General features: G+C 35.4%; 1 protein-coding gene across 5 annotated transcripts in view; it reads right to left on the bottom strand.

Annotated features, from left to right (window-relative positions):
- Positions 1–26,292, bottom strand: part of FOXN2 (forkhead box N2) — a 54,811-nt gene that overhangs the window by 11,242 nt on the left and 17,277 nt on the right. For 4 of the 5 annotated variants that reach the window (XM_079940634.1, XM_079940635.1, XM_079940637.1 and 1 more), the window contains exons 2-4: positions 14,814–15,364; positions 3,771–3,895; positions 1,000–1,064 (exon numbers count right to left, since the gene is read on the bottom strand). In XM_079940634.1, coding sequence (XP_079796760.1) covers positions 1,000–1,064; positions 3,771–3,895; positions 14,814–15,350 — 727 coding nt within the window. In that variant the 5' untranslated portion in view covers positions 15,351–15,364. Of the gene's footprint in view, positions 1–999; positions 1,065–3,770; positions 3,896–14,813; positions 15,365–22,785; positions 22,860–26,292 lie in introns of those variants that run through there. The other variant, XM_079940638.1, reaches the window with a different exon arrangement.

Here is a 26,292-nt window from a genome sequence, read left to right on the forward strand (position 1 = left end):
GAGCCTAAATATCTCTGATACACAGAAAGGCTTTTAGTCTGAGAATTTCTATTTTTAAAGGTCATAGAAACATCTGTAGGCTCCAAAGCAACAATGCTAGGAAAACTTATGTTAATATATCACTAACCTGTAATACTAACTATGAGTAGGGGGGGAAAACTGCAATTTCAGAATTTTGACCTACTTTTTAAAAGTCTACAAAATTCTAAAAGTTAACATTGCTTTCTTCCTAAATTACAGTTCTTTACACTTAACCTATAAAAGAAATATGTAAAACCATCCCTAACTCAAAGGCCGTACAAAAACAGGTGGCAGGCCACATTTGGCCCACGGGACATAGTTTGTCAACCTCTATTCTAGTCTGACAGACTTAAAAAGATAATTCTCTATTGCAGGCATTACTAAGAAATATTTCCCTATTTTCAAGGAAAAGTATACATAAAAGGAAATGAAAACAGGGATATAAAACAGTATACACAGTATAATCCCAGTGGAGAAAAAGTGTGTGTGGGAGGTGGGGGGTGTATGTGCATGTATGTGCATGCACGCAAACATATCTACTCATGTGAAAAGCATAAAAAGGACCAAAGCAATTATATTAAAATGTGAACAGCAGAGGTGCAAGATAGATAGGGGTAGGGGATTAAGAGGTACAAACTACTATGCATAAAAGAAATAAGCTTTAAGGATATATTGTACAACACAGGGAATAGAGTCAATATTTTATAATAACTATCAACGGAGTATACCTTAAAAAATCGTGAATCACTATGTTGTACACCTGAAACGTATAATATCAAGTATACCATCAAGTATTCCTCAATTAAAAAGTTAACAGCAGAATAAAGGGTAAGTTTTAGTTTCTTTTTTATAAATGTTTTTATTTTCCAAAACTTCTACAATGAACATTTAATACTTTTATAATTTAAAAATAATTAAACAAAAGTTCTGAATTTTGATCTGAGTTTTTATGATTTAAAATACTGATCTTTCACATACCTTTGAGAGTTCGCACCTGGTTCTGCTTGAGTACAGAGCTTAAGTAGTGAGGTGATAAAGAACCACTGAAAAATAAAGAGATAAGACAAGCGTACTTATAAAAGATCTTTATTTCACATTTTATAGAACTTAGTTACAAATACAATTAATTTGTACAATAAAAAACACAAACTATTTTTACCTTGTTTTCTTTGCTAATACTATTCAGTTTAGGAAGAGTCTGCCAAAGCAGAAAGAGCATAAGATCCAAGTTTAAATCACAACTATTTGGGTGTTCTTAGGCAAAATAATTAATCTTTTAGTTTCTTCATCTGTAAAACAGGAGTAATTAAACCTCCCACGTAGGGTTGCTGTGATAATTGAATAAGAATAATGAATTTAAAATGCCTGGAACAATAGACAATAGTAATAGTTACTGTCTGATTTTGTATTGTATGCCTAAGTTTGATATTAATACAGGTGTTACAATACAAATAAAGTGTTTATCAAAACAATGTTTAAGGAAGACTGTATGGTGATGACAAAAAACAGATAAGCTCCTGATTTAATCAATAAATATCAGTATCAAATTAAACTTTCTATATTCATGAAAAAAGACCAGTAGTTATTTTCTTGTTTTTGTTTTTTTAGTTCCAAAAATTAAGACATTTTTGGGACAAACTATTCCTCTTCTTTGGAATTTTTGATAGTATTTTTTAAAAATCTGCTTTTTGCTAACCAAATTAAAAGTCTAGGGCTTCCCTGGTGGCGTAGTGGTTGAGAGTCTGCCTACCGATGCAGGGGACATGGGTTTGTGGCCTGGTCCGGGAAGATCCCAGATGCCGCGGAGCGGCTGGGCCTGTGAGCCATGGCCGCTGAGCCTGTGTGTCCGGAGCCTGTGCTCCGCAACGGGAGAGACCACAACACTGAGAGGTTCACATACGGCCAAAAAAAAAAAAAGTCTATTTCTTAGTCACAGTTTTACATACTCTACAGATCATTCTCTTCCTCAGACTTACCAATTATGACATGAAAGGGCTACACAAAGTTGTGTCAGATGGAACTGTCATTTTGCCAAACAATGATAAAGAGAAAATGTTTCTAAAAATATTAAGGTAATGTTTTAAAGTCAAAGATTATAATCTTTATGCTGTTGTTTTATCTACCTGTTTTTAAACCACAAAATCAGCTTTATTTAACATATAAACATATGATAAAGCTAAGAGATATAAACATGAAAATGCATCATATCAAAGGCACAGGAAAGTGTATTTTTGATGGTATACAAAATAGAGTGCCAATTCTCCCATTTAATTTTTAATAAACAATAACATTGCTAAATAAAACATGAAAGGACCATTAGCAGAACTTACCATTAGTTTCTAAACTTTTTTTTTTTTTTTTTTTTTGCAGTACGCGGGCCTCTCACTGTTGGTGGCCTCTCCTGTTGAGGAGCACAGGCTCCAGACGCGCAGGCTCAGTGGCCATGGCTCATGGGCCTAGCCGCTCCGCAGCACGTGGGATCTTCCTGGACTGGGGCACAAACCCGTGTCCCCTGCATCGGCAGGCGGATCTCAACCACTGTGCCACCAGGGAAGCCCTAAACTATTATTTTTTTTAACTAGGACATCTCATAAGCACCAACATTAAAGAAGGTTATCAACTCCCAAACAATGAGAATATAAAACTCTGATAACGTCTTTTCTAGGTTTCATTTCATAAGGATAAACCAGTTCTTATTACAATGATCCCTCTAATCTACTAATATGGTAAATAAGCTTAAATCTCAATGAGTATATATGTATATATATTGCTGACATTTCAACTTCAGTCTCACTAATTTTTTTAACTGTATCTCAGCTATAACCACTCCTCTAAAAGTCATCTAATAACACTTAAAGAAATTAAACACATGAAATGTTGATAACTGTTGCAAATGGGAGTTCACTTTCTCCCTACTTTTGTGTATGTTTCAAAATTGCCATGTATTATTTTATTAAAAAGCTTAAAAAACTTTTTATAGACTACCCTTAAAAGTATCTTGACAAAATCTGTCATTTTTAACTCAAATGAATATATGTAATAGAAATTTAAAAAAAGATTCTGAAGGTTTCTTTAAGAAAAGGAAACAATGAGATTTAAGGACATCGTATCATTTTCAGATTTAACTTAAAATTGGAAAGCTCTAAGATCAATTTGTTGATCACTGAGTTAGAAAACAGAAGCCAAGGAAAATCATAATTATATTTACCAGCAGAAACAAAACAAATAAAAAACTCCAAAGCATTATTTTACTTGACATTTAAAAATTTGAGACTTGAACATAATTTTCTAATATTAAACATATTGTGAAGGAAAAAAACTTAAAATAGAAAAAGAAATATAAATATGTATGTAAAAATGCTGCAATGACAAATTTAATCACCTTATTTAAAAATTTTTAAATATACTTTTACTTTCCCATGTCTTCAGGTCAGCATTAGCACTGCAGACAATTTAAATGATTCAACCTTTACAAAAAGGTTTCAGGTGATACCTGAAATCATATTATCACTGTCTTTAGAGTTTAGTTAGAATATTATTAACTACATTTTCCAGAATTTATGTTCTCACTTATCCAACATTCTGTTTCCTAATAAGTTAGACTATAAGTAAAAATGCCTTACGCTAATGTCTTATTCATAAATCTCTATATAATTAAAAAACAAAAAACACTACAACTCTAAGTTTCTCCATCTCATATAATGAAATCTTATATATCACCACTGACGTTTACATGTTAGATCCTGTACCTTTGTGGTGATGCAGGAGGGGTGTAAAATGTTGATTTTGAGGGAAAAGGTTGCTTCTTCAGTGCTTGCATAAGGTTGGGTTTATATTCTGGATCAACACACCATAAGGAGCCTTTTCCATTAACCTAGAATAAAATATATAAGAATTAGTAACCTGGAACTTTAAGACACACAAAATCAGTGTCTGAATGCTTTTAATAAATGTGTGTGGGGAAAAAAACCCAATAGTACCTTTTGAATACAAGGCAAAAGTTGATGTAAATCTGCTAGGAATGGACTGTGTGACTAAAAGCCCCAGTGGCAGACTGCCTGGGCTCCTATCCCCTGCCCTGCCACTGACCCGCTGTGTAATTTTAGGAAGGTTAACTAACCTCTATTTCTCTGGGCCATTATTCCCTTATTTGTAAGGTATGGATAATAACAGTACCTACCTCATAGGTTTGTTCTATGGATTACATTATGCATAGAGTACTCTGCACATTGCATGGCACTAGGGCCACAGGACTGCACAACTCTAGGACATGGCATTCACATCACATTCTGTGAGAATGATACAACACCAAGCTGTGCAGAGAACAGCATGAAGGGCTGTACAAGGTGGCCCTCCACATGCTAAGATGTCAACAAATGTTAACCCTTATCATTACTGTTAAAGAAAGAAAAGATTAGGTAGTGTCATTCTCCCAAAAGTGCTAAACAATATATTAGGTGATGCATATAAAAATAACTTCATTTTTTATGGCATTAACACTAGTGTTTAGTTTCCCATTTAAACTGTTTAAATTCAAGGCAAACAATTTAATGAAAAGATGGCAAAAGTCTCAAAGAGTAGTTAAGTCAAAAACTGAGGCATGGAAAAGACTCCTGTAAAAGATAAAAAAGAGGGAGAAGTATCAACTCTTCCCTCAAGATGGTTAAGTTACAACATTCGAGGAACTTCTGGATAATATGGTAATGGGCACACAAGCCCAGATTTCATGGAAATAGTCACTAGAATCTAAAAATAATACAATTTGTATGATTTCTGGAAACTAGAGAAAATATAACAGAAGTGCCCGCTAAATTGCAAATGGGAGGTGCCTGAAAGACTGGCTTGCCTGCTCCACAATTCTGCTAATATGAAGGAACAGCTTACCAGGAAGGTAAGTAGACAACTTACCTGAAGAATCTCACGAAAATGATCTAATGTGCAAGGGGAAAGGCCAGGCTTTGAGATAATTCCTTCAAATAGGTTTGAAAAATGCTGAGTATTTTACCTCTTTCCTTATTAGAAGGTTACATTACATACTAGCAGATTAAGGGTCCTAAACAGTCCTGCTTTAATTAAACCTGTTTTAAGAAGTTTCCCAAAGTTATTTGACACAGAACCTCTTTCTCCCAGGAAACATCTGAGGAAGCAGTGTTCTGTGGAACACCTATGAAAATCACTGATGTAATTAATGAATTCTTGGAGAGTATACTTTCCAAATATTAACAGAAAAAACTACAAACATTGATTAGACCATGAAGAAAAATAAATTACCCTTTAAAGATCACTGTAGCGTAAAAAGAAAAAAAAATATCCCAACAACAAAATTCTCTGACCACTTGGAAATTTATAAACACTCTTGTATTAAAAATATATCCAAAAAAAATATATCCAAACTACAATTATAGATTATCTAGTAAATAAAAGGTATAAGAAACAGTTATATAAAAACTAAGTGGGTGTGGTCAAACGCCACACACACTAATTGAGCTAGTCAAACTAAATAACTGAAGGACTTCAGGAGCTGTAAGATCACCTGCAAACTCTTCCTTCAGAATGTATCTTTCCTACTTCTTTAGCTGAACATCCATCCCTACCTACACATCCTGAACAGTCTGACTAGATGCACATCCCTACAAATGTACCACATCTACCTACAGTTTACATACAAAACCCTATAGCCATGCAAAGAGGAGGTCCAACTGCAAATTCATCCCACACTGCCCCAGAGCTAAACACTACTTGTACAGAAGTTAAGAGTACAAGCCTTGGAGGAAGAATACCTATTTTGGAATCCTGGTTCTGTCACTTAACAGCTGTGTAACCTTTAGAAAAATGTCTATGTTCTCTGTGTACTAGTATGCTCAAAATATATATAAAACAGTACCTACCAGACACAAAAGCACTCAAACATTGGCTACTACTATTGTTATATTTTATGTTCATTTTCTTTGTAGTTTTAAAAATTGTTCGTTTCTTCCAGTCTAATAGCATGCAAATTTGTTTTTCTGTTTCTATTCCGCTAGTTACTGATACTAAATTTTAATAAATATTTTTGAATATATTTAATCTTTTGAAGATACAAATGTCAAAAATTAAATATAAGGTATAACCTGACCCCCTCCCACCATGATGTACAAAACTTCCTTAGAACTAACTCACAAGATTAGTGAGATTCAAACTGTTACTATTTTTTTTTTTTTTTTTTTTGCGGTAAGAGGGCCTCTCACTGTTGTGGCCTCTCCCGTTGCGGAGCACAGGCTCCGGACGCGCAGGCTCAGCGGCCATGGCTCACGGGCCCAGCCGCTCTGTGGCATGTGGGATCTTCCCGGACCGGGGCACGAACCCGTGTCCCCTGCATCGGCAGGCGGACTCTCAACCACTGCGCCACCAGGAAAGCCCTGTTACTAATTTTTGTTTTTATGTTACACCTTTTCTATTTCAAAAACCCTTTCTTAAAATTTGAATTACACTTCACAACATTAACAATTATATAGACAACAATAAAACTGACCTGTGTCCTGTTCCCCTGCTCCTTTCTGCTTGTATAAAATCCTATATTATGTACGCTATTATCATTGCTGAAGATTTAATGTGATAAATTCCAGGGTGCTTCCATTTCCTGAACTCTTTTTCAAGGTAACATTAGCCTATTACTGAGGCTTTTTTATCTCTAAATATCATGTCATAACTATTATAGCAGAATGGCATAATGAAAGAATACTGTTTCACACGTTTTCAAACTGAGGTGCTAATCATTGCTTATTGATTGGCTACTTGATAGTGGACAAATCACTTAATCTCTAAGAGTCTGTCCTCTCATATTTTATCTGTAGAATTAAAAAAACAGGCCACTTCATTGAGTTGTGATGAGAGTCAAATAAGGTAATTCATATGTAAGCGACATAGAGCTGCAAACTAAGTGAATACTAAGAGATTATACTGAAATTGGCATATATCAATAGTAAGTGTATATGGCTTAATAACAATATATTCCTACTCCTCTTCTAAGAGATGAGGGAGTTTTTAAAAACATCAACAATAAGAACAAAAATCAATTAATTCCGAAGAGACAAAAGTTAGAAAAAAAAGAGATGAATTAAATTGATAAAGGAAAAACATTCTTGTCTGAGGAAAAGTATGGTAATTGAGTATAAGGCAGTTTTTAACATCCTAGCAACTTAAATATATTGGAAAAGAAAAACCATGGGTGTCAAATCACACTGTAATATAGTAAGAAACATACCATACTATCAGGTGAAACCTTTTCTGGTCTACAGCAGCAAGATATCACATGAAGTACACTAAACAAGTATTTGAAATTTTAATTTTTTTCCAAAGGAAGTCAAATTTTACAAATGTAGTTTTGAATTAAGTGATGGAACATCTTAAATTAGATATATTTTCAGTTGCTTAACCTAAGTGGTAAATGTGTTTTGAAGATTGGGAAATAAAACTTTAAAATGTTAGCACCCACAACATCCTTTGCCCCAAAACCACTTCAGTTTCATACAGAAAAGATATGCATGAATTATTTTTCATATATTGACTAAGACAATTATTTTAATAATTCTAACCATGTTCTATCTTGGTATTCCTGAGATTATACTCCTAGAAGCTGTTTAGTTCAAATCTACTTTTAAAATTCTCTTGTGAGAGAACTGCAAATAATTTTGATCTTTTAAGAACTATTTCTTTGAAACAGCAAATTGGAAGAACTGGTACTGAAAACTTGTAGTTCAGGGCAGTTAAGTGTCTTGAGTAAGTTCTCCAAATAACAGTCTGGTTTATGTTACCATGGCAGCACTTCCGTTCACTGGGTCTGTTCACAAACTATCAGTAACAAGATAAAATTATGTATTTGCTAATCTATGTTTCAGAGTCTAGAGCAAAAAACTTATTTGGAATCTAAGTCTCACTTAAAAACTTTGCTTCTTTATTAAGTTGTGCTTAGATGATGGAACACAAGTAATAAAGAGTTTTAGAAGTATTGTTTTAAAATAAATTTGCCTATTACAAGACACATTTTTTGTGCAATGGAAACAGGAAATGTGCATTCTCTCATGTACTATTTTGCATTTTGGAACTCTAAGGCTTCTGGACTTATTTGGTAAAGAACCACAGAAGCTTTTGAAGAAATGAGGAATATATATTAAGAATTGAACTTTAAAAAGATTTATCTTAATGGAAGTTGTAAAGAAAACTGGGAGAAGAAACAATGTTCCCTATTCCTGCAATGTTTTTATGTACCTGCCCTGTACATTTTAATAGTTTCCCCCCTTGACTACCTTTTTCAGTGGTTTTTAGAACCACTAAGTTTAAAAAGGGCATTATTCATAATTCTTGCTTATAGTGTGAACTTCTATGGTTGCTTGCATGACTTCCTTTCTTGGGATTTAGCTATTGAAGCAAATCACGACTACGAAAACGTAGAGACTAAAATTGTACTAAACCAGGCAAAACTTCTAATTTCATGTTTCCCAGTTAAAATCTCCATTAACTGTTTTAGTTTGGCTTTTACAAAAAGTTTGAAAAGCAGATTTAAGACTTCAGTGTTAACATTTAAAACATAAAAACAAATCAAAACAAAAAAACACCATGCCTAGTTTTTGTAATTTTAAAATTCTGAGACAGATAAATGCCAAGCCAAGATTTTTAGACCCGTCTTTTGAGAGTGGTAACCATGGTATGGATGAGGGTAGGAAACTAATCAACAGCTATACCAGCTGGCTAGGTATCAATATCAATTTGTAGTTTGACCTGGACCTTTGTCAATCTTGTCTTCTTTTTTGAGATTACCATCTCTAGATAACAGTTTTCATCAGAAAAGTGCTTTCAAGGTTGCCAAATTCAGTTCCAGCATCTAATGGAAGTAAGTGTAACTTGCTTGCCTTTTGCCGACTGGAAGAGAAATACTGTCCTTTTGAGGCATTGATTCAAGAAGTATTTTATAAATTTTAAAAAAAGAAATTCACAAGCCTTCCCAATCCCACTTGAATGTATCACTTTCTTTCCAAACTTCAGACATTTAAGTAAAGTGATCCACTGATTTTCGTGAAGACCATCACCTACCAGTTCCTTCCCTCCCACCCCGACTTGTGGCAATAGCTGGCTAATTTTTATGCCAATGTATTACAATTTCTGTATTTATTCTCATATTCTTTATTAGCTCATAAGATAATTTCTTTCTCTTTAGCACACTCTCCCTGAAATCTGGACTGTATGTTTTCCCATTCACTAACTTCCACTTCCTTAATTCCTTTCTTTCTCTAAAGATTCAAAAATGCTCAGGTTAATTATATAAATAATGCATACAATTAAAAATTAGGGACAAGAACAAATCCCTTTTGATCACTAACACAAATTATACCACACTAGACATATTGTTCTAGAACTTTACCACAATGAATATTCTTATATATTGAATGCATCTCTTTGTGTGCAAGTATGAGTTTTACTTAAGGGGAAAAATCAGAATCTGATCCACTAGATCAAAGGATACACACGTTTCTAATTCTAATAACTACTGCCAAGTTGCCCTCATGAATGGTCATACTAATTTACACTCCTATTAATGGTGAGAAACTATTGATATTGATTTATTACCCCATATCCTCAACTAATAAAACATTAAAAAATTTTGCAATCTAATGGGTAAAAACTGTTTTGTTCTTTGAATTTGTATGTCCCTGATTGCTAGAGAGGATGAACATCTCTGCATGTTTATGGCCATGTGTATTTCCTCCTCTGTGAAGCCCCTGTTCATATTCTTCTCAATTTTCCTATCAGGCTTTCTTTTTCGTATTGGATTGTATGTGTTCCTTACATACAGCAGTGTGCTGCTGACTGTAAACATCCCCTATCCACTTTGCATTTAATGACATAATGTTGGTAGCTCGAAAGCGGCCACAATAGAAATAACCACTGTTCATATATTTTTTTAAAACTTTTTTTTTTTTTTCGGTATGCGGGCCTCTCACCGTTGTGGCCTCTCCCATTGCGGAGCACAGGCTCAGCGGCCATGGCTCATAGGCCTAGCGGCTCTGCGGCATGCGGGATCTTCCCGGACCGGGGTACGAACCTGTGTCCCCTGCATGGGCAGGCGGACTATTAACCACTGCGCCACCAGGGAAGCCCCATATATTTTTAATTCTAATCTTTTGGCTGCTACTTGTCTCAATCACTTCTTAGCTCATCATTTTCAAGTTTCTTTCTTATTTTTTTTTTGCAGCATTTGACACTGTTGCTCATTCACACTTAAACTGACTCTCCCTGGCTTCCATTATACCATACTTTTCCTAGACTCTTCTACTGAAAATCAATGCTGAAGGCTTTAAACTTAGAGCTTTAATACCATAACATCACTACCATTCCTGTATCATATTTCTAAATATCTAGTAGACAGTTCCTCTTTTACATCCCATCATAAGCATAAACACAATAGGTCTAAAACTAGAAAAGAATTAAGGATACAGTTCAAAAAATAAAATCTAATAATGCACGGTGGAAAGGATACATCCAAAATTTCCAATGCTTTCAGTCATCTGAAAGGAAAGTTTGACTGGGGCAGGGGGATCTGCTTCTAAAATGGCTCACTCATATGGCTATTGGAAGGAGGCCTCATTTCCATGCCACAGGGGCCTCTCCACAGGGCTATTTAAGTGTCTGTATGATATAGCAGCTGACTTCCCATAGAGCTAATTAGCCAAGAATCCAAGATGGAAACCATAATGTCTTTTATAACCTGGATTCAAAAGGCACACTTCATCAGTTCCACAATATCCTCTTGGTTACACGAGTCAGCCCTATGCAGTATTGGAGGGGACTTCACAAGGGCACAAATACCAGAAGGTGGGGCTCATTTGGGGGCCATCTTGGAGGCTGGCTATAACAGAGACTGATCCTTTGAAATTGCTAAGGCTTTGTTTAATGGCCTAACCACATAGTTGGCCTCCATAAATGTTCCATGTGTAGTAGAGAATGTGTTACACAGCAATTTATTACATAGCAATAGATAACTAATAAGCTCCTTTAAGTTAGTTATAAGACGATGATGTGTCCAAATGTCTTGCTACCCAGGGTGTGTCCATGGATTAGAGGCATCAGGATGACCTGGGAGCCTGTTAGAAATGAAAGAGCCTCAGTACCCATCCTAGATTTGCTGAAGCAGAATCAGTATTTTAACAAGATTCCCAGATGATCAGTAGGTACAGTCAAGTTTGAACAGCACTATCCTATAAAATCCTTCAGTTACCAAAAAATATAAGTACTTATCCTTTTAACTTTTATTCTAAATAAGAATAGGAGATTTCTGCTACCACTTGGGGTATAGAAAGCCATAAAAGAACATCACTCCCAGCCTAACAAGAAAAAAACAGGACTTCCCTGGTGGCACAGTGCTTAAGAATCCGCCTGCCAATGCAGGGGATATGGGTTCGAGCCTGGACCAGGAAGATCCCCATGCCGCGGAGCAACTAAGCCCGTGCGCCACAACTACTGAGCCTGTGTTCTAGAGTCCGCGAGCCACAGCTACTGAGCCGGTGTGCCACAACTACTGAAGTCCGCAGGCCTAAAGCCCATGCTCCACAACAAGAGAAGCCACCACAATGAGAAGCCTGCGCACTGCAATGAAGAGTAGCCCCCGCTTGCTGCAACTAGAGAAAGACCATGTGTAGCAATGAAGACCCAACACAGCCAAAACTAAATTATAAAAAAATTAATTTTTTTAAAAAACAAAATAGCCTACATAACCATAATTTTTTATGAGCCTATCTGAGATCTAAGGCTGCAAGACAACAGAAATAATTGAATTTTGAAGTATGACAGGTCCTGTGAGGAGAGACAAAACATACGAACAGTTTCACATTTGGTAGGCCATGGAAGAAGTGGTAGTCACAATAAAAGGCAAGAAAAAAAAATACTCAAAACTGTAGGCAGGCAGGAGACCGAAGGAAGACACCCTTGGAGACGGAGATAGATGTGCAGAACCTACCACGGTCTGAGGTTGGAGCAAAGATATCAGGCAAAGCCCATTCATGCTCCAGGCCCTGAATGAGCATAAGGTGAGATCAGGCGTCACTGTGGCAGAGGCACAAAACCTGCCTAAACCCTGGACAAAGCTCCATACCAAGCAAAAGCAGTCTGCCATTGAGAAAGAGGCAAAGTATATGCCTCACCCCAGTCCCCGGGAAAGGATGGCTGCTGTTGGGAGAAAAGTACAAAACCCAGCTATCTTCACATTTTACTGACACTAGGCAATGTATTCAATACTACATGCCATTAGAAGGGCAGGAAATCTGTTCATGCCCAAATCCTTCAAAGATACAAAGCAGAGATCTGCTGCTGCTGGGAAATGGTCACTCACTTGAACCTAGAACTTCCCACTTATATTAGGCAACATCTACCCACCATGATGGGAATGAGAAAGAAATTGGCCTGAGTGCTGGAACAGTGCTGTCCAGTAGGAATTTATACAATGACAGAAATATCCTATTTTGTGCTATCCAATATGCCAACCACTAGCCATATGTAGGTAATTGGCTATTGATGAGTGCAGCTCTAGACTCCACTCTGAGTAAATGGGAGAGACTGTCCACTCGTGGAGGAGACAAGGCAAGTCCCACTCTTGAGGCACAGGTGTACAGAGTCTGATTAAGACTAAAACTGGAGCAGAAGAACCAAGAAACCCACCCTGTTCACACTAAGAACTTTGCACCAAGTAACAAGCAAGAGCAATCTATTGCTAAGGAAGGGGCAAGAGTACAGAGAGAAATATTCAACTCCTCTCACCTCTAAATGTGTCACAAACTGAAAGATGGAGTTGGAGCAGAAATGCTGAGAAACATCACCTGACATTGCAGGCCGCACACTAAGTACAAAGTGTCAACAGTCCATCTCTGTAGGAATGTGAAGACTATGGTACACTGAAGGTAACTATGACAACCACAAAACCCAAACCCAGCTCAATTATTTACTAGATTGACCAATACCTGTTCATACTAACAATGTGACAGAAGTAGAGGAATATCTATTTCTGGATCGAAATATTATTTACCTCAGTCTCTACCATTCTTTAACAAGCAATGGCTGCCACTTAATCCAAAATTATGCAACACACAAAAGCAGGAGATAAAACAATCAACAAAACCAGACCCAGAGATGGACCAGATATTGAAGTTACCAGACAAACACTATAACTATGATTAATATGCTTAAAGATCTAGCAGGAAATTTTAACAAAAATATGGCGATTATTTTTTAAAAGGCAAATGAAAATGCTTAAAAAATATGAAGACAACTTTATCAGGCTAATCAGCAGAATGAACACAATAGAGGAAAGAATAAAACTACAGAAAGATCGGGAGATTGGGACTGACATATATACACTAACATGTATAAAATAGATAACTAATAAGAACCTGCTGTATAAAAAATAAAATAAATAAAATTCAAATATTCAAAAAAAACCCCCACAAACTATAGAAGGATCAATAGAAATTATCCAAACTGAAACAAAGAAAGAAAAGAGTAGGAAGAGGGACAGAGCAACCAAGAGGTGAGACAATAGCAAATGGTCTAATATATTTTTACTTGGAGCCCAGAAGTAGATGGTGAACCACAAGAAATATCTGAAGAGATAATGAAGAAAAAAAATTCTAAGTTTAATGAATGACAACAAACCACAGATCCAAGAACCTCTGAGAAACCAATGCAGGATAAAAATAAAGAAAAACACACCTAGGCACATCATAGTCAAACTGCTAAAAAGTAGTGATAAAGAGAAAAATCTTGAAGACAGATAGTAAGAAAAAAAATTACAAACAGAACAACAAAGATAAGAATCGTAACAGACCTCTCTTCAGAAACTATGCAAGCCAGAAGAGAGTAAAGTCTTTAAAGTACTTAAAAAAAACCTGTCAACCTAGAATTCCATACCCATCCTCCACAAAAAGGTTAAAAAAATACTTCATTGCCAGTAGACCCAAACTATAAGAAATGTTAAAATCAACTTCTTGGGAAAAAGGAATTGATCCAGATAGGGCATCAGGATTAGTCAACTTTTTCTGTAAAAGGCCAGATAATAAGTGAATTAAAATTATTTGAAGGTAGACTGTGATAAATTAAAAATATATACTGAAAACTGTATAGCAACAAGTTAAAAAAAAAAGAGTAGCTAGTAAGCCAATAGAAGAGATAAAACTGAATCATAAAAAAATACTCAATTGACAAAAAGGCAGGAAAAGTGGAGAAAAGGAAAAAAGAACAGATACAGCAAATAGAAAAAAAATAATGTAATGACAGATTTAAATCCAACCATATCAGTTACATTAATGTAAATGATCCACACTCCAGTTATAAGGCAGAGATGGTCACGGTGAACAAATAAGAATAATACATAAATACAGTGACAAGAACATTACAGAAACTAAGAATAGAAAGTTAGAACATTAAAAAAACTAATCATAACTGAATCACTTTGCTGTACACCTGAAACTAACACAACACTGTAAATTAACTATACTTCAATTATTAAAAATGTTTAAAAAAGAGAAAATAATAATAAATAAACCCTAATTTATGTACCTATAGTAGACTGAAAATAATTCTAGGTTTATATCAATACTGAAGAAATTTTAAAACTTCTCAAATGAAAGCAAATGGTGAATATAATTAACCTCAAGCTGAAGTAATCTGATTGACTATTTTTTGTCTTCCTTTGATTTCCTCATATGTTACGATCTCCATGTTAATTCTCCCCCACCTCCCTAAATATAGCAATGTTCATAAACACTGACCTTGCCATGGCTTCTTTCCACTTTCTGAAAACATTTATTCAGGGACAGATTATGTCGAACAGAATTCTTCCAGCCTGTTGGTGCGGTTGCAAAATATGGGAAGCGGTTCAGTATCCAGCTATAAATTTCTTTGACAGGCAAACATTTATTTGGAGACTGTTCAATAGCCATATAAATGAGAAGACTAAAGGAGTATGGGGGTTTTGAAGTTGCTGATTTTTTTTCTGGGTTCTGATAGCACGACGGTCCTAAGGATGGCACATCATCTCCCTCTATGTCATACAATGGACTAACAATTGGAAGACCCTCACTTCCAAAGCTGAAGTTTGTTAGGAGATTAGTACTTTCGTGAAGCCAGTTCAAGTTTGTGAGTTCATCATCTGCTGACTCACTGTTCACTAGAGTGGCCTTTGGCCTGGCAGCATCAACAGCTTCAGGCAAGCTTCCCATTTTGTAAATCTGGCTTAATCCTGCAACCTTTTCAGCTCCTGGAGTTTCAGCTCTCTTTTCTGGAGTCATTCCAATTATTGGACCCATTTACTCTTACAGTTCTGCAACAAAAGAAACAATTATCAGTCAATGTAATACTTAAGATTCGTAAACTCATGGAAGAAGGAAACATATTTAAATATCCCCAAATCAGAGAAATTTTGCAATCAATATCCCACATAATATTTAAGCACAATATTTGTATAACAAAGATGCTAAAGGTTACTATACAAGGAACAGAACTTATTTCATGTTACTTGAAATGACTACAAATAAAATGCAGCACTATAGCACAATATGTACAGGTGATATTAACAGAATTAAATAATGTATTTTGAATACTTATTAAAGTCCCTAGGCTTTAGTAACTGCCTAATAATGTTTGCTGTTATTAAAAATGAACAATTATTTCTTTGAATTATAAAACTATAATTTATTCATCTTATGGATCTATGACTTCACTGTAATTAACAGTCATACATATGGCTCAATACAAACAATAACCAAATTTAAAATAAAGCTCAAATAATAATTCCAAATAAACCCTTTCCTCAAATCTGAAATACCATAAATAATTTCGAATATTTTTATAGTATATCATACTAAAAAGATAACATTCCTTAGTAACAAACTAAATTCGTTACTAGCAAAATTATATTTACTATAAATTTATTATTTATTTGTAAATTCCAGTATTTTTTTTTTTGCGGTACCCAGGCCTCTCACTGTTGTGGCCTCTCCCGTCGCGAAGCACAGGCTCCGGACGCGCAGGCTCAGCGGCCATGGCTCACGGGCCCAGCCGCTCCGCGGCATGTGGGATCTTCCCGGACCGGGGCACGAACCCGTGTCCCTTGCATCGGCGGACGGACTCTCAACCACTGCGCCACCAGGGAAGCCCCAGCTTACATATTTTATTATAGAGAAATAGCTAAGTAAAAGCACATCTATTTAATATTTAGTAGTTGTTAAAAATGACTGTCTTGAAGATGGTGAAGTAAACAAAAAAGCTTATTAAAAAATGGTGAAAAAGTAGGAAATATACAAAAAGCTAACAGTGCCTTATATTAGTAACTTGGTAATTTTTTTCTGTTATATTTTCCGGTTTTTCTTTAAGGTGTTTATTATTTTTATAGTTTAAAGTTAAAACAATATACTCAAGGGGGAAAAGACTGTGTTAGACTATTTTTTAGTTGTAGTATTTCCATTTCACAAGAAACAAAATCACAAAAAGGTCACAGACTGATCAAAGACCTCTAGTCAAAAACAGAAGCCACCTCTCATTCTTAGTACAGTTTATTTTGTTATTAAGCTTTTCTGTAACACAAATTAGTTCACTGGTAAGTAGGGGAAAGATTTTAGTACAATGTGAAAGTCACACTGGTTTGTACATGATTTTTCCCAGCCTATGTCTTTGCACTACTAAATAATAAGAGCTGAACCCCAAACAAGCTAACACAGTGGAAAGCAGCAAGCTGCTGAAAATACAGTACTGTACGCAATTCTCATTCAACCCATGTTCTTCCTCTTGGCACAGCCTGGTCACACGCATTGTCTTGAAAATACTTAATGAAGTCTTCTCTGCAAATCTTTATGCATTTCACTCTGGCCTCCATAACCCTGTAGCTTCAACCCTTCCTTGCACACCCTTCCACCAGGCTACCTTCATCTCTTGTTTTTTAACCTTAAGTCAACTGTAGTATTTCTTTATATGTAACAGAGTTAATATATCTTTTTAAATATTCTAGTATTCTTATTAAGACTTATTTTTATTAGTGTTCTGATTACAAAGCTTTGCATATTTTGGGTGCGACCCATCAGCTCTGCACAATTTCAGTGTTCTCAGAAATACATAATATGTAACATTACAACAGAAAGGTCTGTATATTTTACACCAAAATCACGAAAACTTTTAGTTTTAAATTTTTATGAAACTACTTCTTAAAATGAACTGAAAGCATTCGATAGCAGATAATTAATAATGTGCATGGAAGTTTGCTTCACAAAGCAAAGTAAGTAAAGAAATAAAAGGAAATCTGGGCTACTGATGTATTGATAACACTTCCTTTTAGTAATCTTTTAAGAACAATACTTCAACAAACCAAATTTAACTGTTACACATAATAAATGTCACTCAAAATAGGCACTTAAGGCCTAGAAAATAAAATGTGGGATATGAAAATGTATCCTAATTTCTTAGGTGTATAAATAACATAACCCAAATAATGAATACATCCACTACAAATAGATTTCCAAAACCAAGACATTGGTACAAAAAAAAGGCATGTAAATGTACAAGACGATTTAGCAAAGTACACATTTGTGTTAAGACTCCAAATCTACATTTCAGGGAAGGACAGAATTACCTCTCACAAGGAGAATTTTCAAAGTGGAGAGTTCAAATAAACCCAGTACAATCACTCTGGAGCCCCTGTCTAGAGCTTCACTGTATGACGGCCATGGCAGCATCTTGAGAAGACAGCTCAGGATTAAAATGCACCATTTTTTCCCACAGCTATGCAGCTCATGCATCTCCACAGCTGTCCAACAGAGAACTGCATGTCTGCATATTATGTTCAATGCTACAATGACACTCAACTCCAGGGCAAGAAAAACATAATAACATTCCATATTGGAATTCTCACATCACTTCTCAAAAGGTTAGAGGAGAGCACTTTTGCTTAGGTTTGTATTAACACTGGTCTGAGAGGAAATGCTTGACAGAGAGTAAGTAAGAGAAGGGAAACTAAGGCAGAGAATTTTCAGTGTCATCTAAGGTACAAGGTGCCAAATTACAAGGTATTAGAGGTGTCACAGTGATACCTTTTTTTAACCCGAAATAACTAAGGAACCTCCTAAACACAAAATGTTGGTTAAAACCACATAGATTTTATGACTTAATTTATCCACATTTTTAATTGATTGTATCAGATTAAGCAAATTTTTCCTTTATAGTTAGAATCCTTAAATATTATATTATTTAGCCCTCTAAGTTTTTCACACATCATGTAAAATTGAGTTGTACTGAAACTTGTTTTCCCCCCCACCAAATTCATTAACATTATTGCAGCAGTAATTCATTCTTTTTACAGATGACTTATATTCTACTTTATGAACATACCACAATTTATTATACTCTTAAAAACATTTATTTATGTTTGGGGCTATTACAAGTAGTATTGTTATGGACATCCTTGTTCATATCCCTTGGAACACAACTGTAAATAAATTTTCTGAAATTCTAAAAGCAGAATATATGTGAAGGAGTGGACTTATTCGGTCACAGAGTATTCTTTTCTTCAATTTTAACTGATAATGACAAATTGCTACCAGGATTGTATGTGTATTTTGTTTGCTCCATGTACTCATCAAAAAAATTTTTTTTGCCAACCTGATGACTATGAAATTGTAACTCCTTGTGGTTTAATTTGCATCTCCCATATAAGTAATGGGGTTGAATATCTCTTCATATACAAAAGAAACATAAAAGTCAAGTAAATATATATGGCAAACATATATATATATATATATATATTTGCCATTTAGATTCCCTCTTCTATTAAGTGTCTGTTGAAGTCATTTGTATTGTTTGGATACCAATCCTTATATGTGATGCAAATATCTTTCCCTATTTAGGTGGCTTGTCTTTTTATTAGTTGCCTATTAATGAAAAAGTTCTTAACTTTAATAGGGTGGATTAACCCTTTTCTTTATGGTTACCATAGTTTGTTTCTCATTTAAGAATTCCTTCTGGGGACTTCCTTGGTGGCGCAGTGGTTAAGAATCCGCCTGCCAGTGCAGGGGACACGGGTTCAAGCACTGGTCCGGGAAGATCCCACATGCCACGGAACAACTAAGCCCCTGCACCACAACTACTGAGCCTGAGCTCTAGAGCCCACGAGCCATAACTACTCAGCCCACGTGCCACAACTACTGAAGCCTGCATGCCTAGAGCCCATGCTCCGCAACAAGAGAAGCCACCGCGATGAGAAGCCCGCGCACTGCAACGAATAGTAGCCCCCGCTCACCGCAACTAGAGAAAGCCCACACGCAGCAACGAAGACCCAACACAGCCAAAAATAAATAAATAAAATTTATTAAAAAAAAAATAATTCCTTCTGTACACCAAATTCATAGAGCCTTTATCCCATACTGTCTTCTAAATGTATTATAGTTTTTACCTTTCACATTAGGTCTTCAATTCATAAAAAAAGTTATGTATGTATTTTTTACTCAATTTCATTTTTTTACATATGGATACACATCTGTTCCAGTATTATTTGTTAAAAATTTTCTCTTTCCTGCTGGAAGAACCAATTCATCATTGGCCCTTAGCATCTCTAACATTCTCACCAGGTATGCCAAGACTGAAAGGTCTTTATGTGGGCCATTTCTCAGGGTTGTGTTTGCCACAAACAAAATTGAGGGATGACCTAACATCTCCCAGACAAAGGGCAGTCCAAGCTCCATTAACATTTCTTCTTTCATACGTGAGTTATTTAGAAGAATATATCTTAATTTCCATGTGATTTTTCTTCTTACTGATTTCTAACTTAAATGAATTGATCTATAGGATATGAATCCTTTGAAATCTGTTGAAACTTACTAGATGGTCCAGTATGTGGTTGATTTTCATGATGATTCAGCTGATGTTTCCACAGTGACTGGGTGCAATATATGTCCGTTAGATCATGCTTGTTAATTACATTAAGTTTTCTATATTCCTGATTTTTTTTTTTTTTGGTCTGCTCTCTTTACCAATTAATGAGGAAGATATATTACAATCTCCCACTATACTGGTGAAATTTATCAATTTTTCCTGGTAGTTCTATTAATTTTTGCTTTATTTGTGGTTTTGGTTATTAGTTGCATACAATTAAAACTTCTAAACATTCATGGCGAAATGAAACATTTACCATTACTTATCAAGTCTTCCTCTCCCGTTGCGGAGCACAGGCTCCGGACACGCAGGCTCAACGGCCATGGCTCACGGGCCCAGTCGCTCTGCGGCATGTGGGATCTTCCCGGACCGGGGCACGAATCCGTGTCCCCTGCATCGGCAGGCGGACTCTCAACCAATGCGCCACCAGGGAAGCCCATTACCATAACATTTTTATCACACATACTCATCAAAATCCAAAGTTACTTTTAATCTTCTCCTGAGTAACAAAAAGATCTTTTGGATACTAGCTCCAATCACCTCTCCCCAGTTTATAAAATAAACTGACAATTAGTAAATAACTAAAACAACTGCTATTTCAGTTTTTTTAATCCCATAAAACACTATTATTATTGTTTATACAGTTTTTAAAAAATTAACTTACACTTTATTAACATACACTTACCACTGTCTTTGATCATCATTCCTTTTTGAATCTCAGACTTTCAATGACCACTTTCCTTCTACTTAAAATGGTCTGCTAGGGGGATGGGGGAGCGATGGAGTGGGAGTTTGGGGTTAGCAGAGGCAAAGTATTATATACAGAATGGATAAACAACAAGGTCCTACTATATAGCACAGGGAACTATATTCAATATCCTGTGATAAACCATAATGGAAAAGAATATGAAAAAGAATACATGTAACTGAATCACTTTGCTAAAAAGGAGAAATTAACACAACACTGTAAATCAACTATACTTCAGTTAAAAAAAAAGTGGTCTGCTAGTGAACTTTCGGATTTCTCTGAGCATGTCTTTATTTTGCCCTTGTTCTTGAAAGTTATTTTTTGCTAGCTATAGAATTCTGGGTTGAACTAGAGCAGGTCACAGCTTCTAGATTTATTTTCACTGAGTACATCATTTCATGATCTCTATTTCCATTATTGTTATTGAAACCTGATAACCCTTTGAAAGTGTTCTGTGTTTTCTCTTAAAAATTTCCCCTTTATTAACCTCTTTTATATTTTCCCCTTTATTGTCTCTCTGTACTGCATTCTGAATCTCTTCAGGTTTATCTTTTTTTTAAAATGATGTAATCGGAATGTTTATTTATTTATTTAAATTTATTTATTTAAATTCATTTAAATTTATTTACTTATTTATTTTATTTTTGGCTGCGTTGGGTCCTCGTTGCTGTGCAGGCTTTCTCTTGTTGCAGCGAGCAGGGGCTACTCTTAGTTGCGGTGCACAGGCTTCTCATTGCAGTGGCTTCTCTTATTGTGGAACACGGGCTCTAGGCACGCAGGCTTCAGTAGTTGTGGCTCGTGGGCTCTAGAGTGCAGGCTAAGCAGTTGTGGCGCATGAGCTTAGTTGCTCCACAGCATGTGGGATCTTCCCAGACCAGGGTTCAAAACCATGTCCCCTGCACTGGCAGGTGGATTCTTAACCACTGCGTCACCAGGGAAGTCCCACGTTTATCTTTTATTGTATCATTTTTTCTTCAATGGGGTCTGTTTGCTTTTACCTATTCCTTGAAATCTAATTTCAGTTACTGTATATTTTCATTTCTAGAACTTCTGATTCTTCTACAAAATGTTTGTTTGCTCTTTTCCTCATTTTTAAGCTTTCATTGAACATATTAAATATAATTATTTTATATTTTACACCTGATAATTCCAAGATGTGAACCATTTGTAGGTCTGATTCTACTGATTCTCTTACATTGTGCCCTGTTTCCTTAGATGGCTTGTAAATTTTTATTTTAAGCAACTCATTTTCATTATAACTTTACCAACAGGAATTCTTTGACAATGATGATTTGTGCTGCTTCTGTCAGGCCCCTGGGAGTAGTAACAATCCAGGATCATTTAAAATTCTTATAACAGAATTCAAATGCGAAGTATAGAAAGTGAGGAAGTGGAAAAAGGTAAGAAAAGCAAAGAGAGAAAATAGGGCAGAGGGGACTTCCCTGGTGGTCCAGTGGTTAAGAATCCGCCTTCCAATGCAGGGGATGCGGGTTCAATCCCTGGTCAGGGAACTAAGATCCCATATACCACGGGGCAACTAAGCCTGTGTGCCACAACTGGAGAGCCTGTGTGCTGCAACTACAGAGTCCATGTGCTCTGGAACCCACGTGCCACAATTAGAGAGAAGCCTGCTCGCCGCGACGAAGGATCCCCCATGCTGCAACGAAGACCCAAAGTAGCCAAAAATAAATAAATATTAAAACAAAACAAAACAAACAAAAAATAAAATAAAATTCTTAGCTTGAGGTCTAGTGTGAATTCAGGCTGCAAACCAGTGCGAGGGCTGGTTTGTGGTAACAAATTTTCAGTAGAGATTTTTTATTTTTCCTGTTAGCAGCAATATTATAGAAAGATAATTTTCTTTGTTGGGAAAGAATTTCTAGATCACTCTTACACCTAGAAGGTATATACCCCTATGGAAAAAGGGTTATTACTGGAGAAGACTGCTAAATGTTTTACTCTGGTGGCTCTGGGCTTTGCTTCCTGATCCCTGAGCCCCCAAAAGGCCAGGAAAACAGAAGCTCACTTGATTTGGTAAATACCCTCAAGGCAATAGCCAGCTTCAGTACTCAGCTTACCTCACTGGGTTTCCAATTAGTGTTCAGTCTAAATATTCTTTACTTTTGTGCCAGAGCACTGATGCATTTTGTCCAGCATTTTAGGTTGTTTTCAGCAGAAAGACTAGTCCAGGTACTTAGTTCCCCATGCCTCTGGAAACGGATGTTTACATTAGTTTCTGATGGCAATATCTCTAAAGAACATTATCCCATATTTTAGAGCACTGGTTCTTCTCTAACTTACATTACACCGTATTTTAGAGCACTGGTTCTTAAGTTTCTTCTGCCTCCACACACTTGAGGAATTTCACTTACTCCTATCACTAAGAGTTGCTTGTTATGACAGTGATTCCCAACTGGCAGTAGGTAGAAGACATTTCCTTGGAGGTGAAAGGTGGTAATCAAAAATTGTGAGTACATTTTTTTTTTCAAGAGGTTACTTCTTCTCATCCCTTTAAAAAATCATACTTTAAATATAGGAAAGGTATTTTAACCCCTTAACTATGATTCAGGCTATTATAAACAAAGATTTGGTAAAGGATAATACTTATAGGGATTGCTCAAGTATATAGGACTATTTGCCACTTTCTCAGTGTTTCTCAATAAGTGTGTGCCATGGATAAACTCTGGGGGCCACAAGTTTTGCAAATTTTCATTTTGTGTTTTCATTTCAATAACAATATAAAGAAAAAAACGAAAGACTTAAAAATAAACTTACTTCAGAAACTAAAGTCAGTGATTCTAAAAATGGGATATATAATTATTTTCTTTAAAAGGGATCCATATATTATTCCAGTTACAAATACTGCTTCACACTCAAAGGTCTCACATTTGCTATGCTTGAGTTACTGGATTAATCTTCCTAGTTCTATGGCACTAGGAACTTCCTAGTTCTATGGTTCTATGTTCTGCCAGAACAAACGTAGAGAGTAAGTACACAATAAATACTAGCTATAGAGATGGTAATTATTATTACTGTTATTAATTTTAAAATTATTATTAGCTTTCTTCCTAAAGTAGTAGATTTATATATGTTATATCTCTCGAATACAAAAAAATGAGGGTATAAAATCAGTAACTATACTTTGTGTTTTGAAGAAATTAAAAAAAAATTCTAGTATTAAGGATGGGCCTCCTTTATGACCAGTGACACCCTCTGGTGAGGCAGAAATTAGGACTTCTCAGAAGAGTGCTGCAATAACAGTTTCATCATTTTCTTTATGATGCGACTTTCACTTCCTTATTCTGTTTCCATGAACTTTATGTATGTCAGTCTTTTACCAATCATACCACATGACAGAACCTTTCTTCAAATCTTTCTAGTTTAATAATCTAAAAGCATTTAAACCATATAAACTTTCAGAACTTTTTTTAGTTTTTTGTTATTAATGGCCCCAAAAGATTTTAAGTTCATTTATTAACAGCTGCCTAATGCTAACATTCTAACAAAAGAATTTATATAAAAAAAATAACTACATTACCTCTGAAATAAAATATGTTGAGTTTTCACTAGTAATGACATTCTCAATAACAAAAAGATACAGTGGCAAATATAATGCTATAATCAAAACAGGACAGGAATATAAATATCTACATATATAGTTATATTTATTTGTATCTGACTAGTTCAGAATCTATCATGAATCTACCGAATTCTTACCAAGTTAAAATATTCAAAATAATTTCTTTAAGATATTACTTATATTACTTATACTGTAAATTTCAGGATAACATCTATAGTACCTCAAAAATAGACTCATGTATATAAAATTTAACAACCCAAAAAAATCAGGCTCTCAGTCCAGCAATTCTCATGAACATAAAAGTTTTTTAATGTATACCTTAGTAATATAAATCCATAGCAAATAAGAAATAATTGCAATTAATTCAGTTCTACTGTGTTTAATACTTTTAAAAAGTGCTTTTCAAATTATATTATTGAATTTCATGTTATACTTTTCAACTTTAATTACGTTTTTATCTTACCTATATCATAGTTCTTAAGAACCCTAAATCCATAAGTTATTGTTTGCAAGATACTTTTTTAATTGTTACAAATTTAGATTTAATCCATAATATTATTTAAGAATTCATTTTAGGAAATGAAAAATAGCACTGAAAAAAGACATCAAAATAAAATAATAGTTAATTTTTGATATCCCAAAGGAAATTTATTCCAATTTATTTCTTCCCTGCACCCTTGAGCCAATCATTGAATATTTCTGTCCTCATTACACAGAAAGGATAAATGAGGAAAATCAATTTTGCTGTTTCTAAAAAAATTTTACTACACTGGACTAAAAAGGAAGCATGCCATCTGTTATGTTCTACTAGAACTGGAAAGAAGTTGAAACCAGCTCTTGAGCAATCGTACTGAGAAGCCCCGAAGAAGACTTAAAGCACGGGATGATTAATCTGGAACTATGTGGCAGCATCTGACCTACAGATACAGTTGTTTCTCACCGTCTTCACCCTACTAGTCTAGCTTCCTATTTAAAATCAGTCTCATTATAAATACTTTAAACATCTAAATTCCTGAAGCATGTGACAAATGAGTATGATATTTGGTTGTATTTAATTATACATATTTACAATTTCTAATTATGCTTTTTTACATGGTCTTAAGACATCTGGAAACTTTATTTCTATTGACTTGCTATTTTACCTCTCACCAAGAACTTAATGTCATCAGTAAATTAAACAATCTTAGAAGTGTGAAAAGAGTAACCCGAGAGTAGGCCCCTTCTCAGATTTGTGGCTTTCCCATCCAATCACTTTAAAGTAACCAATATAAAAAACCATTTGACAGGCTAAGACAACCCTAGCAAGGGGAAATAGGCTGTCATTCACTTAGCTCACATGACTAAACAATGTTTTCCATAGGAAAAAAAAATCTACTACAGAGTTAAGGCATACACAGAAATCGAAAATGTTTGTGAATTTTATCAGAACTGCCTGGCAATTACTTCAATTCTTTACTGTAATTTAAGCTTTGTCTCTGATTAAGATTTACGATATAATAAAAGGAATTTCCATCTAATTTCCCGCTCCTTTCCTCACCTGCACCTCCTTAGGAATAAACCATTTTTATTAATTAATTATAAAACATACCATAACTCAAGACTGGAAGCCACAGTACTATATTTCCTAGATTTATTCAGCAGTATAATAATCTTATAATAAGCTCAACATAAAATATTTTAGCGGGCTTCCCTGGTGGCGCAGTGGCTGAGAGTCCGCCTGCCGATGCAGGGGACGCGGGTTCGTGCCCCGGTCCGGGAAGATCCCACATGCCGCGGAGCGGCTGGGCCCGTGAGCCTTGGCCGCTGAGCCTGCGCGTCCGGAGCCTGTGCTCCGCAATGGGAGAGGCCACAACAGTGAGAGGCCCGCGTACCGCAAAAAAAAAAAAAAAAAAAAAAATATTTTAGCAGTTTACAGATACTAATTATTTTCAAAATCTTAAGAGTTCCTCATTTTTAAATAAGGAAAACAATTTTCTTGTTAATTTATCACATTGGTAGTGATAAT

Source organism: Stenella coeruleoalba, assembly GCF_951394435.1.
Source record: "Stenella coeruleoalba genome assembly, chromosome: 13".
NCBI classification, from domain to species: Eukaryota; Metazoa; Chordata; class Mammalia; order Artiodactyla; family Delphinidae; genus Stenella; species Stenella coeruleoalba.